We start from the raw sequence: 12,922 nt of genomic DNA, 5'->3' as shown, positions 1-12,922 counted from the left end.
ATGGATCCACCCACTGTGTCTATTTCTGACACATGTTATTGCTGGTAAAACAAAAAACAAAACAAAAAAAAAAAACAGCAAAGAAAATTTTCAATCATGTGATGAAATGACTTGTATTCAGTAAAATTGTCGTAAATGTGCTATCAAGCTCCATGTAGCAGTATGGTTACCCAACCAATTCTGTAATCCCGAATAACTTGGAGGATGTCAGTTGTGTGTTTTCCCAATCTTCTGTTTTTTTCAGAAGCAGAAGAGGAGGGATTGTAGGATAATCTCTATCTTCTGAGGGATGGGAAGCTTTGGGAGAGCTCTCAGCAGCCCCTGCTTTTGCTAAACAGAAGCAAGTGGGTATGCTTGTATTGAGCAAGAGCAGGGGCCTCCAAGGCATTCCCAAGGCTGGCTCAGGATGCTTTTGGAGAAGGAACTGTGCAGAGAAAATGATAGGTCCATTTTTGGTTGTTTTAGAAAAGTGTCATGTCTAGCAGCTTTCATTAAAGATGTGGGTATATTTAAATACCCTGAAGAGTACTTACACATTCTAGAAATGCCAAAGAAGGTGAACATGTTGGCATAGAAATTCTTTGAGTTTTTTCCTTTGTTTCTTTTTCATAGAATTGGCAGTATGTGCCTTTTCTCTATATGCTAGCACATTCTGCCTCCCTTGGCCGCTGGGTTAATGTTTTTTCTTTCTCTTCTTCGTGTTCTGCTCCTGCAGCAGTAATCTATCTTGGGCTGCTGACACAATGTTATTGTGATGAATTACTCACTAATGTCTCTTTATTTTCTCCACTCTCTTAAGTCCATTAACATTTTCATTTTAACCTTATTTGTGAGTCTGAGGTTTGAAACTCTTTTGTTTCAAGTTTCTTTTGGACAAAATCAATGTCCAAGTCCCCATTCCAACTCTCAAAAAGATACATTTGTATAAAATATTATTTGGATGGTTTTGGACATTTTTAATAAAGGCTGACTTTATTTTGGCTCTTATTTCACCAACCACTTAGTGCTTTGTTATGATGTAATCGTTATTTTACTATGTGATTATGATTTGTAGAATTTGCCTGGTAAAAGAGATGATCTCAGTGCATGTTTCCCCAACAGCCTCCATTCTCAGCCTCTGTCATATCAGACACTTTTCCTATTCCTCTGAAGTTCTTCCTCTCTTTTGGACACCTATCAACGGTCATTTGACTAAGAAATATTTAATTTCCACATCAGTTTTGAATTAGAAGTTTTCTTTTAGAAAGTAGCCATGAGGACATTTAAGTGCAGGGCTAAATGGTAGTGCTCTGATAAACCTACCTCCTTGTTTTGTTCTGAGGTTTATAGTCATGCTTAATGAGAAGAGTGGTCATTTGGACTTTGCTCTTGTGTGGAAGTAAAATTTATAGAATAAAGAGATCCAGAAACTGAAGTCTGAAATGTTAAGAGGGAAAAATATATATATTTCCAGAAAACTCCTTAATTTTGTCCTCAAGGTACAAAATGGCTGTGGCATCTCCAGCCATGGAGTCTGACTTCCCAGCATAATGAAGCCAAAGAGTTCAAAGGGCCTCTTCCGTAATCCTACCCAGTGAATTCTGCTTACATCTCTTTGACCTCCTCTATCCATAGGGAAACTTTGGAAAATATAGGTTCTACTATCAAGGAATAAAGGGGAGGATGGATATTGAGTGAGTAATCTGGAGTCTCAGTCTCACCTAGCCATCTCATTAATCTTAAGTTTTGGCGAAAATTTCAGTCCTTATGTAGATGACAGAAATTGTCCCCCTTTGCTCACAGTTGAGAGGCAGCATGTGTCCCAGTTAAGAGTATGCACTGTTAAGTCTTGTCTGCCTCTTACTGATGTCTGGCATCAACTCCTCTGTCCCTTCATTTGCTTTTCTGTAAAAATGGAAGTAATAATAGTATCTAGTTCATAGTGTGTTGTGAGGACTGAGTTTGTGTATAGGATGCTTAGAACAGCGCCTGATGAATATTAAGTGCAGTGTACATGTTTGCCATTATCATCGCCACTGTTATTTAAGTGGGGTCCCCTATGTGCTAAGTTGTATACTAAGTATGTTACATACTTTGTCCCATGTTACACTCCAAATAATTTTGGCCAGTAGGTCCCCATTTTTTAGCTGGGGAAACAGACTTCAGGGACACACCCAAGGCCATAAAGTTATTTTGTAGAAGAGTTAACCAGTCCCGGTGAAACCTGTTTTTTTTTTGTTGTTGTTTTGTTTTTTTGAGACAGAGTCTTGCTCTGTCGCCAGGCGCCAGGTTGGAGTGCAGTGGCGCTATCTCAGCTCACTGCAACCTCAGCCTCCCCGATTCAAGCAGTTCTCCTGCCTCAGGCTCCCGAGTAGCTGGGACTACAGGCGCGCGTCACCATGCCCAGCTAATGTTTGTATTTTTAGTAGAGACAGGGTTTCACCATGTTGGCCGGGATGGTCTTGATCTTTTGACCTCCCTCATGATCCACCCACCTTGGCCTCCCAAAGTGCTGGGATTACAGGCATGAGCCACCGCACCTGGTGAGACCTGTTATATTTTGTTAAATTTTGTCCATCTAGACCTGCTGTGTCCAGTATGGTAGCCACGAGCCACGTGTGGCTACGTTAACGTGTCAACATAAACTGAGATGTGCTTAGGTATAAAATACACCCCAGGATTTGAGGACTTAATTTGAAAAAAAAGTGAGCATTTAAACAATTTCATTAGTAGGTCAGGTGTGGTGGCTCATGCCTGTAACCCCAGCACTTCGGGAGCTGAGGAGGGCAGATTGCTTGAGCCTAGGAGTTTGAAATTAGCCTGGGCAACATGGTGAAACCCTCACCCCCAACTGTCTCTACAAAAAATAAAAAAATTAGCCAGGCAGTGTGGCATATGCTTATGGTCCCAGCTACTCTAGAGGCTGAGGTGGGAGGATCACTTGAGCCTGGGTGGTCAAGGCTTCAGTGAGCCATGATTGCACCACTGCACTTTAGCCTAGGTGACAGAGCAAGACCATATCTCAAAAATAAAAAAAGTATCATTAGTAATGTTATATTGATTCCATGTAGTGTAGAAATAACAATATTTTACATAGATTGGGCTAAATAAAATATATTAAAATTAATTTAAGGTTTTATTTTAGTTTTTTTTAATGTGACTTTAGAAATTCTTCAATTATATATGTGACTCATGTTCTGTCTACTGGGCAGAGGTACTCTGGAGCAAGCTGCCCCTCTGTTCATTTATTTTTATATGTATATTTTCTAAGAAGTGTTCATAACCACTGTAAAGACAAATGTAAAGTGATTTCCAGAGAGTGATGTAGTCCCCGCTGCCTCAGTGTACATTTCATGTATCCTGAGTCACCCAGGGCTCAGATGCAGAATGTTTTAAGCCTCAGCCAAACAGCCCAGGGAAAGGGACGTGTCCTCAGATACTGTAAGAGGATAATTACAAGGGAGGAGGCCAGGCAGACTGGAGAAAGCTTAATTGCACTGTTTAGACAATTGTTTACCAAACCTTGTGTGGGGGTAGGGCCTGCTGTTTCCACTGAGACCTTCACCTACCTCTTATTTTTCCACTTTCCCTGCATACTGCCCCACCCCCTGGCCTTCAAACCTCTCTGCCTCTCCCCTCTTGGCGGCTATGTCCTCCCTGGGGATAAATCACGACAGCCGCCACCAGCTCTGCTTCAGAGATCTGAGCGAGCCGCGGGGCGTCACCCTCCTGTGGCCACTGCCGCCACTGTTCCTTTGTCCACTGCTCGGTGACCTCGGCTTTGTGTCAGGGCTTCACACCCCAACAATGGCACAGGGTTGAAATGGGCTTCTCTCCTCCCTTGTCCTGCTGAGGAGTTTTATTTTGTTTTATTATTACTTTTTAAACATCGTGGCCTTCTTGCTCCAGGCTGGAGAATCTGAAATCATTAGTAACAAACAAGTAATAAAGTTTAGGGGTCTCTGTAGTGTGTTCGTTTTACTTTGGTCTCATCCTGACAGCTTTCCTAGAGCGTGTTTATAGGAATCCTGTAATTTGCTTTTTTCCCCCTCTCCAGTGTAATTAAAATTGGGAGCAATAAAGCATTATCGTTTACCAGACTTGTAACTTCTCTAGGCCTTGTTGATGGAGATTCACTATGCAAATCCTATAACTCATTTTGGGCCTGTCTGTTACCACTCTTCCCATTTCCACTCCTGGTTTTTCAAAGTAAACTAATTGAGCAGTTTGAAGCTTGTCATTGGAGTTACCCTGTTAGCCTGGAGCCAGTCACTGGCCAGTTTAATTCAAGCAAGCTGCAAAGGAAGACCCAGCCTAAAATCAGTAAGTGTGAGATTAAAATCCCTATCATTTCCATTATTCATATGAATGATGAATCTGCAGCATTTCAAACCCACACATGGAAAAGAATTAACATATGTTGTGTTTAAAAGGACAGCCAGTCCTGTAACAACTCACAGTGCCAAGTCTCCCTCACTATTCCCCTTATTAAATACAGCACTGCAAGTATGGATTTTGTGTTCCCAAAGAAATGGAGGTCCCTGTGACTGATGGATCCTGGGGAAGCTGGAGTCCCTTTGGAACTTGCTCCAGAACATGTGGAGGGGGCATCAAAACAGCCATTCGAGAGTGCAACAGACCAGAGTAAGTCCTGGAACGTATAACTGTTATTATTGGCATGACGAGAACAAGAAATTCCTAAAGGGAGTAATTTTGGTGGATGAAGAGCACGTTCCAAGGGAGAGAGCTAGAAAGAACGTAAACTTCAAGGGTTACTTAGACCCATGGTAACCAAACTCTATTCCCAGGCACTTCCCCTTGTGATACTGTTTTTCTCTCCAGATCCTTTGTTATTCAAAGTTCTATCTTCCAAACAGTTGATGGTTTTTTGGTTGGTCTGTTTCCCACTGTTGACAATCAGGCAGGTCTCACTCTCCCCGCTACACTCAGAGCTTGAGATAGCACATTCATAGAGTGACTAGATAGATTTTCACATGGAAACAAAGAAATTGGACATTTTCATCCAGTTTGTAGACTAATATCTTCCTTTTAGTTAGCCACTGAATGGCTCACAGACCTCATAGGACCTGGGACCCCAAATCAGGAATTACTTTTTCTTTTTTTTCCACCAGTAATGTATTCTGTGTTAAGGAATTACTTTTTTAATCAATCTAGTTGTATTACCGGCAAGACACCTGAGGTCCCCATCCCACAACCTGACATTTTACAGATTGAGAGTCTCTTGCCTTTCAGAATAATTCTCATTGTGTGACCATGGCAACTTATACCAGCCTAACACTGTTAGGACTGACATGTTTAAAGTCCATGGACTTTTTTCCCAGCATTTGTCATAGCAGGCATGGGTAGGGTGGGGTGGGGTGGAGGATGAGGAAGGCTGTTTATAGATAATAAATTGCTATCTTCATTATGAAAAATGACATTCAATTTTACATAGATCTAAGACGTACATAGTTGAAAAGAAATAGAAAATAACAGGTAAGTAAAAGTAAGTAATAGTTTATATGGCATTTTCTCAGACTTGCCATGAAGCCTGTTTAGGCTGGAGAACCAAGAAATCTATAGGGATAGTTTTTTGATGTAAAAACCAACAACAGTTTTTAAGGCCCTCGCTGCTTTGGGATTTTATAAAATGATTTCCCCTAGCAGTCTCATTTATTTTTAACAGCTTAGATTACGGATAGCAGACTATTGTACTGAGAAGCAAACAGGTGAAGTAAAGGAACTAAGTAGGCTAGGGTAATACAATAGTTGTATTGTAGAGACCAAGTGCAGGGCACTACTCAGGTCTGGCTGATTGTTTGGAGGTAAGAAAAGAGTCTAATGTTGGCAAAGCTTCCAAATCTTTTCTATGAAAAATCTGAATTGTGTAAGTCAAAAAGGACATAGCTTTAGGCGACTGATTTGCAAGCCCTGGTCTAAATAAATACTCTGTACTACAAATCACAAATGATGATTAATTTACTTTAACTCATTTTTGTTCATAACTCAACCTTATTTCATGTTCATGTAGTGGTCACTAAGGAAGATAACTAAAGGGCTGTGAGATATAGATTTTTGTCCATAAAACCAATGGTGTAGCTGTGGATAAAAATGAATAAGCCTTAAATTTTCTACATAGCCTATATTTTGAATTCATTTTTAAAATATTAAATCATACTTTAAAAAATTCAGACACAAACATATAAAGTATTTTGGAAGTTGTCACACTATTCCTACTTCCTACCTACTCCCCGTGAGAAATAATCACTGAAAAATAATTTGATGTGTGTCATTTCAGACTTTTAGAAAAGATTGTGGATGTAAATACGTATTATATGAAATAAGTATCATATAATATAAAAGAAGGCTCATACTGCTTTTTAAACTCAGCTATACATCCTTGCTGCTTGTATTGTTGAAGCTTTAAAATAAAACTTTGTATCATAACAACTAATTAATTCTTTACAAATTAAAAATGACTTGCTGGCCACATTGAGCAAAGTTATTAGTTTTTAGTAAATGCTATCATGAGGGTATGGATCTGCAAACAGTGACCACTTTATAAGCACTTTAAACATTTTTGAATCAAGAATATTCCATTCAAAAGAAGCGTTTGGCCTTTTAAAAAAATATTACTTTTTTAAGTCTTAGAGCAATTCTAGAAGTAATGTGAAAAGTGGAGATAAATCACTCGGTAATTGGAATGGGCTACACAAAGCAAATCGCCCAGTGTAAAGATCTCAGCAGAAAAGGATCTTGAGCTTCAAAGTGCAACAAAGATCCTCACATTCAGAAGTTAAGAACTGATCATTAAAGACCTCAATTAGAGGTCCTTGTCCCTGCTGTTTGCTATGGGAGGTTTTTTTTTTTAAGAAAAACAATCCACCTAGTTGAGTGTCAGCACTGACATCATTTCATTAAAACTCCTCCAAGTTATTTGCACTTTAGGATGTCCCTGTTAATTGAGGAAGGAGACTGCCTCTGAATACGGAGGTTACAATGGCTCTGGGGGAGTCAATTTGAAAAGAGAAAGGAGCATAGAAAAGGGAAAATCAGATCCAAATCTCAGTTTAAAAGCTTGTTCAGAGAAATTCACAGAGCAGATGGTTCATTATGTAGAACGTAGAAGTGGTTGCTGTCTTGTTTCTCAAGGAGTTTGAGGGGAACAGCTGCCCCCCTCACCGGGAATATGCCTTTTGTCAGTTCGACAAGCCCTTACAATGTAATGGAGAGCTGTTTTTAGAATCCAAGGTACAAGGTATGTCTCTATTAAGGACACTGGATTTTTTTTTCTTTTTTACAATATTCATCTGATTCAAGAATGTATCTATTTAGCATCCAGAGACTTTATAGTATATTCTTAGGAGTTATTTTTCCCCCAAAAGCATAAAACTCAAAAAAGAGAAGTAGCCTTGTTACGTACACGAGATTATGCTCTAGTCCATGTGCAAGCTGTAGAGACCATATGCTTTCTAATTTTGGTCACAAGATTTTTTTGGTCTCAACTGGTATATATGGTGCTACAGGTGGGGCCCTCATATTTTGTCTTGAAGCGCTTTAATCTCAATTTTTATCTGAGCCCTACAGATAAGACGATCGTAGTTCTGGTTTGCAAGGACAGTCCCACTTTCTATCTGTTGCCCTGAAGAAGTTATTAATAGCTTCCATTTTCACTCTCAGAATGTTCTTGATTGGGCAATTAATTATATGGTCATATGGTCACCTGGCCTATAAGAAATGTGTAATAGCGTAAAATTTAAAATCAGAACCACCAAAGCATAAGATTACCAAAAAACAGCCTGAGCTTTGGAACTAGAAGATACATTTTCAGGCCTTTGGGCCCTATAGTTGTTTTGTGCCCAAAATTTGGCTCTGGGCTTCTTGGTGGCTAAAACAAAATGGTACGTAGAATTGTTACAGTCCATCAAAAACAAAAATCATATCAGTTCCTTAGGAAAGGCACAGCATTTTCTTTTACTAATGCTTGTATTTTGCTTTTAAATTAGGAGACAGATTAAAATTTAAAAATAATAAACTCATATATTTGAGAAAAGGAAAAGATTGTAAACTAGATATTTCCCCATTAGGCTCTCTCCATAGCAACCTCTTATGAAATGTTACTTTGAAAATATATTCAAAGCATATGTCTATTTCATGCAAAAAAAAAAAAAAAAAAAAAGAATTTCTCATTTAACTGTAAGGAATTGCACCAAGGCTTTTTTCTGAGCTACTCAGTTTAGATGAATTTGTTTCGAAATGTTGAGAATTGGTTACTGTGGAAGAGCCATTAACTAATGAATAAATAAAAGAATCCAGTTTCATAGACTGCCCCATTTGGAAGGATCATTAAAGATGGACTAGCCCAGCTCCCACCCCATCTCATCTAATCCTTGAATAGCCTTTCTGCATTCTCCATAATTGGCTATCGGGCCCCTTCTTAAAAGCCTCTAAGCACAGGAATCACACTACCTTCTGGGGCTGTCTGTTGTATCTTTAGAAATGTCTTGTGCCAGCCCTAAATCTGCCTACCCTAATTCACTATACATAAGCGTAGAAGTTAAGATTTCTGTTCAAACCCATTTGTAGACCAAAGTTTAGCTTTCCTTGAGGATAGACTGTACCTGTGATAACCTCTGCAAAATTGTCTTTATAACTTTGGTCATGCATCATCTTGAATTTCCTTTCCATGTATTAACAGGCATGGCTGTGTAATATGTGCTTGAAAGAGAGATCCAATTTGGCTGTGCAAAATAGTAATTAATCTAGCAATTTCCTTAAACCCTTCCAACGCTTTAAAAGGATCTTAATAGTTGGGAAATGTGGTTACTATTTTTTTTAAAGCTGCATTTCCTATTATTTTCAATATTTGCCTATCTAGAAAAAAATACTCTTTTTCAGCTAAATAATTAAATTATAAAATGATTTTTTTTCATGCTGAAAGATGAGTTTGATTGGCTAAAGCTTTCTCTATTACATAGTCCATGTAAATCAGGCAGCAATCATATCGTCTAGGATAGAGGAAACACTATATAGTTGAGAAGGGCAATTTACATTTGTTAAAGTCATTTTAATAATTACAGAAGAAATTGTAACCTGCCTTTACATAAAAGCAAATCAAGTTCCAGACCAAATTTTGATATGGAAAGAGGCCTGTCTCAAGGGAGACAGCCTGGAAGAGACGCCAGGTCTTGATCTTCTGTTCAGTTAGAGCTGTGTTGGCCTCCCCTCTCAGCAAAGTCAGTGACAGAATTTGGAACATAGCACAGTGACACAAGAATAGTTCAGGGATCAGCAAACTTTTGCCGTCAGGGCCAGATAGTAAATATTTTAGGCTTTGCGATTTATGTGGTCTCCATCACAATTACTTAACGTTACTTATACAGGGAAAAACATGCATAGACAATGTGGGTGTGGCTATTTTCTGAGAAAACTTTATGGACACTGAAATTTGAATTTCCCGTAGTTCACATGTATACCAAAATCTTCTGGTTTTTTTGTTTGTTTGTTTGTTTTAATTCAATTACTTTAAAATGTAAAACTTATTCTTAGCTCACAAGCATGCAAAAATAAGTGGTGGACTGGATTTGGCCCACAGGATGGTAGCTTGCCAAATCTTGTAACAGCTAAACTTTTATTAAGTACTTACTGTGAACCACACTTTGTTCAAGTGCTTTGAATGTATTAACCTAGTTAAGCCTCATGATAGCTCTATGAAGTAGATATTAGTATCATCTCCCTTTTACAGATAAGCAAACAGAGGCTTGGCAAGATTAAGCAACTCATCTAAGATTACATCATTAAGAGGCATGGCTGAGATTCAAACCCTTTGTTTCCGGAGTCCATGTTTCTAACCATCAGCAATATTGCCTCTCACATATAGCATTTTTTGTGTGTTTATAAAAAATTTTTTTTATAAAAATAAATCCCACAATATTATTTGTCATGTTACAGTGGTCAAAGCAAGCAAAGGTGGAAGCTGTTACCATCTGAAGGGAAGCCATCTATAAGTAATAACTATTTGCAGTCCAAAGAACTACTGCATTTGATAAATTTCAAGAATCAGTTAAGACTTGTTATATAAGAGAACCAAAAAAAAAAATCAATTTTAAAAATTTTGTGTTCAAAGGGAAAGAAATATGATTTACTTTCAGGCAATAAATAAATGATTGATCCATCATAGTCAGCTGGGATATCTATAAAGATTCCATAAAGGTAATTTCAACTGGAGGAAAAATTGAAGGGGGTCTTCCTTGTAGCACATTTAAAACAAGTTTCACCTGAGCAGGTAGACAGTCCTGATCTATTATTCATGGGTAATCTGTGATATTTTATGCATGAGACTGGGGTGCCTTGATACTGAGAAAAGGGCTTGGATCCAGGAAACCCAGTCTGCATCTCTAAATGGCACCTAAAAAGAAAAGAAAGACTGAACCACAGCACGCGGATAATGTAGCAGATGCTCACAGAGCAAGAGCCTGGGAGACTAGGATTCCAGTCCTGACTCTGCTCTTTTATTAGCTGTGTGACCTTTGGGCAAAGTACTTCTCTAAACATTCTGTCACTTGGTATAAAAGCACCTCATCTTCCCTAGCCTTGGACAAGATGTGAAGGAGCTTTGCCAGGTTGAATGGATGGTGCAGATATACAGTATATGGAGTTAATTGTGCTTAATGCAGAAACAGACAGATGTAGACATGATTGTGTTATGTGCCATTTTGCATCTCTAGATGCAGCCTTCCTTATGATAAATAATGGTGAATGTTGATCAGACTTCTGGCTAAGTTCCTCAGAGTCACAACAAGCCTTTTAGGTACACAGCATCATCTCTGTTTTACATGTGAAGATAGAGCCCAGGGAGGCAAGACAGCTTACACAAAGTCACCCCTAGCTTGTAACTGCAAAGCCCGCGCTCTTACTTTATGTTACAAATCTTTGATCAGACGAGTACATTTATAACAGTATCAGGACAAGCTTGCCTAGGTGGGCCTTTATGCGACTTGGGCACCCTGCAGGAGCACTGAGTCCTGACTCAGTACTCTGAGTGGGTACTCAGGCCAACTGCAGAACTGGATCAGATTAGATTGGGCAGTGCTGACATGTAGTATCATAGTACCTAACATTTTCTGGCATCTACCATGTGCACTCATTTTAGAGAAGGAGAAAATTGAAGCTCCAGAAGATTGAGAACTTAGTCTAGGGCCACACAGTGAGGATAGGGCCAGATTGGAACCACAATCCAACTCCGGAGCTCCTTCTGCCTCTCATTCTATGTTTCATGAGCGGGGATGTATTTCTCATTGCCCAAAACTCCTGTTTGACACAAACCAACCAAAAATCCATACAGTCTGGATTACTCTGAAAGATTCATTCTAAAGAAAAAAAGGTGAAAAATATCCTTTCAGTTTCGAGGGTGTTCTAGGGCAGTCGTGAAACCCAAGCTGTTTCAGTCCTGGATTGGTGAGCCCCAACTTCCTATGATTCTGTGATCTTCCCATTTCCATGAAGAATTTGGCATGCTGCTGACAGCTGGTAGATGTGTTGTATAATTTACTCTCTGGATCACATCTGGAATATACATGCACGGGGTTGCATGCTGAGATTAAATTTGCACTGTGATGCTTTGCAAGGCATATGACATACACTCGTCCACAAAAACTAATGAAACCAGTATGCTCTTTCCTGCTTCTCCTCTAAGTTAAAGTATGAACACATTCCCTTTATTTCATTTTATTTGACAAACAAAGCAAACAAAAACAATGGTTGTCAGGAGAGGGTGTATAGAGACAGGATGAATGGAGGTGTGAGGGAACTAGTTTATGATGGTCTCCCATGAATATATCAAGGTAAAAAAGGAACATAGGGAGTAGTCCAAACTATCACGGGTACCTTTCATCCTCTGTGTTTTTAACATTGAAGCACTGCGAATGTTGAGAAGAAAAGGAACAAAAAGTGGCTTCATAGGTTCAGATTGAGGCTTTGTATCTCAGACTTTAAGCTGTATATTCTGACATTTATCCTTACAACAGCCTACAAGATAGCTACATCCCATTTTGCAAATATAAAGGCTTGTGGAGGTCGAGTGACTTACCCAAGGTTATATACATCATGGCATTGAAGGCAGGATGCAAAACCAGGATTCAAAGCTCTTGCCCATTCCTCTGTCATTTGCCACCACAGATTTACTTCTCTAGAAGACAGGAAGTCACAAATGAGGGATTGATGTTTGGAGGAATACATGATAATACAGGGTGTGCGCTCTTCCATTTTCTTCAGGCCAAAAAATGGTGGAAAATACTGTGTAGGACGTAGAATGAAGTTTAAGTCCTGCAACACGGAGCCATGTCTCAAGCAGAAGCGAGACTTCCGAGATGAACAGTGTGCTCACTTTGACGGGAAGCATTTTAATATCAATGGTCTGCTTCCCAATGTGCGCTGGGTCCCTAAGTACAGTGGAAGTAAGTATGTCTGGTGTATGTGTTTGCTGTTGGCCGACCAGCACCGAGGCCAGGCACAAAAGTCAAGTTGTATTGTTTCTCTCTCTAGTTCTGATGAAGGACCGGTGCAAGTTGTTCTGCAGAGTGGCAGGGAACACAGCCTACTATCAGCTCCGAGACAGAGTGATAGATGGAACTCCTTGTGGCCAGGACACAAATGATATCTGTGTCCAGGGCCTTTGCCGGGTAAGTCCCAGATGGTGTTTTCTTCACTGTGTTTTCCCACTGCCAAGCTGTGGTTTGTGGCTTCCTAGATTGAATACCAACTGTTAATATCTATGCACTATTGCCAGGGCAGTGGTTCTCAAAGTGTGGCCCCAGGATCAGCAACAGCATCAATATCACTTTTTTCTGATGCATAAATTTGAGAAACCATTGTGCCAAAATTTGAGAACCATTGCGCTGGATTTTCTTTGACATTTTCAGTGTCTGTGGGGGTCTTGCACAAA

The 12,922-nt window shown here is 39.4% G+C and overlaps 1 protein-coding gene across 4 annotated transcripts in view; it reads left to right on the top strand.

Annotated features, from left to right (window-relative positions):
* ADAMTS9 (ADAM metallopeptidase with thrombospondin type 1 motif 9) overlaps nucleotides 1-12,922 on the top strand; it is a 177,741-nt gene that overhangs the window by 42,513 nt on the left and 122,306 nt on the right. For all 4 annotated transcript variants that reach the window (XM_021674928.2, XM_021674927.2, XM_064367312.1 and 1 more), the window contains exons 12-14: nucleotides 4,478-4,623; nucleotides 12,253-12,434; nucleotides 12,523-12,659. In XM_021674928.2, the coding sequence (XP_021530603.1) occupies nucleotides 4,478-4,623; nucleotides 12,253-12,434; nucleotides 12,523-12,659 (465 nt within the window). The remainder of the gene's footprint in view (nucleotides 1-4,477; nucleotides 4,624-12,252; nucleotides 12,435-12,522; nucleotides 12,660-12,922) is intronic.

Source organism: Aotus nancymaae, unplaced genomic scaffold, assembly GCF_030222135.1.
Source record: "Aotus nancymaae isolate 86718 unplaced genomic scaffold, 86718_ANA_hifiasm-v0.15.2.pri h1tg000067l, whole genome shotgun sequence".
In the NCBI taxonomy this organism is placed as follows: domain Eukaryota; kingdom Metazoa; phylum Chordata; class Mammalia; order Primates; family Aotidae; genus Aotus; species Aotus nancymaae.
This window is presented reverse-complemented; position numbering and strand designations above follow the sequence as displayed.